Raw genomic sequence first — 4,112 nt, forward strand, 5'->3', positions numbered from 1 at the left:
TTTTGCTATAGGGTGTGTGTGCTCGCTAGAAAGAGACAGAGAGACAGAAAGCGAGAAATCACCCCCCGGAGAGATGGCCATGCCGCAATCCCTTCTCCGTTCTCCTCTTGGGATCTTGGGCACGCACACACACGCACCTGGCGTGAGTTTAAGCCACCGGGTCAGGGACTCGAACTGGTGTCGACATGGGAATCCAGCGACATAGCCATTATGCTAACTGCTGGTCCCAAGAGTGGGTATTTCTTGACCCTGATGCTTTGGCAGAGTGGCAGGTGGCATGGCTGCCCTCCTCACCTCTCCTTTCCTACCCACGATTTACCAGGACACCTGGGCGGGTTGGGGAAGGAGGCCCTTCCTGAAGGGAAGGCGGCCAAGCTCCTAGCAGGGCTGCCTCTGCTCTTCCTCCCAGCAGCACGGGTCTCACCCCTCATCCTCACCCACCTGCTCCTCCCTCCTGTTCTATTTATAGGCTATTTATTGTTTTAAGCAAAATAAAGCTACTGGAACCCTTGTCACCAACAAGCTGGGCAAGGGCAGGCCTGCTGCGCCCCCTGCTCAGGGGCCAGTCCTCCCACCCTGCAGGCCACTCAGTCCTGCAGCCTGAGGCTTCAAAGATGTGTACCTCTGGCCCACAGCTTCCCAACCAGCACCCCGAAGCTCAGCTCAAACCCCCCTCTCCCGCAGACACAGTGACCAGCACACCACCGCCTCTGCTGTGCTGTTCCTTTGGCCAAGCCGTTAGGAAGGCGCCCTCACCCTACGCTGTTGTCTTCTTGTTAACTTTATTTTACTTGAAATGGGGGCATAACATGTCCTAGAAAAATAAAGATTTAGGTACAAACTAGACGCACGGGTCGGGGTGCCCCAGGGGCAAGGGGTCTTTGGTCTGGGGCTAGATGCAATCACGGGGCTTTAGTCCAGGGGAGCTAAGAGGACCCCACCTCCCACCCTGCCTGTTTAGGCAGGAGCTGGGGGAGGGAGGGTCTGCCGGTCTCTGGGGCACCAGACAGCCATCCTCCGCCCTCGCCCTCGGATTCCAAGCAGTTCTGGGAACACCCGGCGTCAGTGGAGCTATTAATAGGTTCAAGGAGTGACAAGGAGAGGGCCACGGCCATCTGGCAGGTCCTTCAGCTCCCAGATAGTACCAGGTGGAAGGGGCAGAGCCCCCGAGTCAGGACCCAAAATCCCCCTTAGATATGTGGCAGGGCACAGCGAGGTCAGGGCTGTAACAGGAGCCTCCAGTCCAGAGGGACAGCGCCCTAGACAGGGAGTGGCAGGGTTACGTGGGCAGAGGAACCCAGCACGTGCAAGATCTTCAGGCCACAGCAGCTTTTTCCGAGGCCCCCTCCCCCGGGGCCTGGCCCGCATCTTGAGCACCATTGTCAGGAGAGGCCTGGATGCAGCCGGGTCACAGTTCCAAGGGCTCTTCCACAGGCACCGACTGCAGCTGCGTCAGGACCTTGGCCTCGGCTTCCAGGCCCTCCTCAACCTCACCCCCTGCCGTGGCCCCCAGAAGCAGCCCCTCGGAGTCAGGGTCTGGCAGCCTCAGCACTGTGTGGGGGGCCTGTGTCCCCAACCCCTTTTCCACTTCTAGCAGCCCCTCTGCTCCTGTGCTCAGTTCCAGCCCCACCGGCCAGATGGGCACAGCGGCGGGTGACAGCATCAGGCCCTCTGGCGGGGGTGCCGGGAAGCTGGGCAAAAGGCTGGAGGAGTCTGGGGAGAAGGGCAGGCTGGCTGCGGAGCTGGTGGCAGTAAGGGGTGGTGGCTGCTGTGCAGGAAGGGTGCCAAGGGCATGGGCCTCTGGGAGAGCAGGGCTGGGGGCCACTGGGAGGGCTCCTTCAGGCACTGAGGTGGCCATCTCTGGCTTGAGGGGCAAGGCCAGGCTGGGAGCCGGCGGCAGGACCTGGGAGACCAGCATGCTGGTCGGGAAGGTGGCCGTGAGGATGATCTTGCCCTGCTGCACGGCCACGCCCGTCACGATGGGGCTGCCAGACACGGGGTTGGCCAGCAGGAAGTTTCCTGTGGGGAGAAGAGAGGAGTGTGCTTGGGCTTGGGGGGACACTATGCCGGGCACAGAAGGGCACCGGGACTTGCCAGGGAGGAGACGCACCTCCCAGAAGTCCAGGACAGCCCCCCATGCCTCCCCCAGAACCAAGGGAGGCCCAAGGAGGTACCTGGGGCAGTGGCTGAAGGCAGCTGCAGGGCAGTCACGCCCACCCCGGAGTTTATCAGGTGCACGTTGGCAGGGCCGGCTGCAGCCGCCACTGTCACAGGGCTGCCTGGCCCAGCTGCCAGCAGCTGCAGGGGCCCCGCAGCCTGAGGCAGGGCCCCCACCTGTGAGGTGGGTAGCACCCGGGGCAGGTTCAACAGCGGGGAAGGGGGGCCCAGGCCCGCAGCGTGTCCAGAGGGAGAGAGTGGCACTGCCTGTGGAGCAGCCGAAGGCGCTGGCCCAGGCAGCAGGGGGAAGGTGGCAGCTGGTGGGGGGCCAGGCACCACTTGGGGTAAAGGCCCGGGGACCTCCTCTCCCACTGGCCCCAGAGCAGCCACCTGGGCCCCCTTGGTCTCAGGGACCTCTGGCTGAGCCTCCTCCAGTCGGACCTCCCCAGTCTGAGGGTCTAGGACCAGGGAGGTCTTGGCCTCAGAGGCCCCCTGGGGACTGGGCTGTGGTGGAGGAGCGCCCCCGCCCCCTGTGAGCAGGAGGGGGCCCAGACTGGAGGCCTCCCCCAGGGCTAGGCTGTTGATGATGACAGGGCTCCCGTTGAGGAGCACTGCTGGAGAGCTGCTGGCCGCCAGGAAGCTCCCGTTCACCAGGATGGAGGAGGAGGCCGGGCATGGCGCTGCTGGGGTGGTGCCGGCCAGGAATACAGGGCCTGCGGTGGGGGCCTCTGCAGCCACTGGGGCCACCCCTCTCTCCAGATCCTCAGGACTTCGGCTGGACTCGTCCTCAGTTGTGGGGTTCCCATCTGACTCGCTGGCCAGAGAAAAACTTGTAAGATGCCTGATCCTGAATGTCCCCTAGGCCAGCCTGGCCCACAGAGAGTTGCCTGTCCCCTTCCCCCACCAAGCTTTCCGCTGCTTCAGGGGTCAGGGAATCTCTGCGAGCACCCAAGGACCCAGGGGTCGCCGCTAGCCCGGCACTGACACCTCTGCGGTAGAGTTTTGTCCCTGGGCAGCAGGAAAGGAGCCCTGCTTTCCCCACCGCCCTGGCCTGCGGCCCGAGGCGGAGCTCCCAGGCTGCCCCAAGTTTTCTGGGCCTGGTGGAAATAGGGGGTGGCCTGGAGAGTAAGGAGGCGGCGGGCTCAGTTCCTGGCGCCCTCCCCCGGGGCGTCAGGGAAGGGAGTGAGAGGCCGGCCACACAGGGTGGGAGGGGAAGGGCTTGGGTTACAGGGAAACCGGAGCCGGGGAAGGTTCACGTTTCACAACAAAAGCAGACGACGGACCACGCTGTTCGGGCCCCGAGGCGGGTGGGAAGAGTAACGGTCAGGAGGCGCCCGGCTGCGAAGGGGGCCAGAGAGCAGCCCCTACTCGGGGTCTGGCGGACAAAGGCCCCTCCCCCCCCAGCAGCCCCTCCGAAGTCCCCCATTTTCCCACTGCCTCTCTCCCCCAGTGTCCCGAACACGGCCGGGATTTGAGATGGAGCCCTGGGCGGAGCTGTGATGCCCGGGACCGAAGGCCCAGGGCGTGTGCCCGTTCTATCCACGCTCGGCGGGCGCCGGAGGTGTCGGAAGAGTCGGGCGCGCTGACTCGAGTGGTGGGCACGGGGCAGGAGGGCTGGAGGGCGCAACGTTCCAGGGACTCGGGACTTGCGCCGTCCGGGTCTCCTCACCTTTTGCAGGGCGCGCTGCCGCCACTCCCGGTCCGGTCGCGTTGTCGCCGGTTCTTGAACCAGTTGCTGACCTGCGTGAGCGAGAGGCCGGTGAGCGTGGCCAGGCGGCGCTTCTCGTCCGGCGTGGGGTAGCGGTTGCCGCGGTAGCAGGCCTTGAGCGCGGCGCGGGAGCGCTCCTTGAAGCAGTAGACCGTCTCCTCGCCGTCCCAGATGGTCTTGGGCAGCGGGAACTTCTTGCGCAGCCGGTATTTGTCCACTGCACCCAGCGCGCGGCCGCGGGCCCGTT

The 4,112-nt window shown here is 64.8% G+C and overlaps 1 protein-coding gene and 1 long non-coding RNA gene across 2 annotated transcripts in view; one reads left to right on the forward strand and one right to left on the reverse strand.

Annotated features, from left to right (window-relative positions):
- Positions 1-709: 709 nt before the first annotated feature.
- The window catches only part of SIX5 (SIX homeobox 5), a gene marked incomplete in the record, with an annotated part of 3,922 nt that continues 519 nt past the window's right edge, over positions 710-4,112 (reverse strand). Inside the window, 3 exon segments of the mRNA XM_014583067.2 lie at positions 710-2,019; positions 2,175-2,971; positions 3,827-4,112. Of these exon segments, the coding sequence (XP_014438553.1) occupies positions 1,409-2,019; positions 2,175-2,971; positions 3,827-4,112 (1,694 nt within the window).
- Positions 3,935-4,112, forward strand: part of LOC106733539 (uncharacterized) — a 2,126-nt gene continuing 1,948 nt past the window's right edge. Inside the window, exon 1 of the long non-coding RNA XR_001369570.2 lies at positions 3,935-4,071. This is a non-coding gene — a long non-coding RNA (uncharacterized LOC106733539). The remainder of the gene's footprint in view (positions 4,072-4,112) is intronic.

This window comes from Tupaia chinensis, unplaced genomic scaffold (assembly GCF_000334495.1).
Source record: "Tupaia chinensis unplaced genomic scaffold, TupChi_1.0 Scaffold000067_1, whole genome shotgun sequence".
Classification (NCBI taxonomy): Eukaryota; Metazoa; Chordata; class Mammalia; order Scandentia; family Tupaiidae; genus Tupaia; species Tupaia belangeri.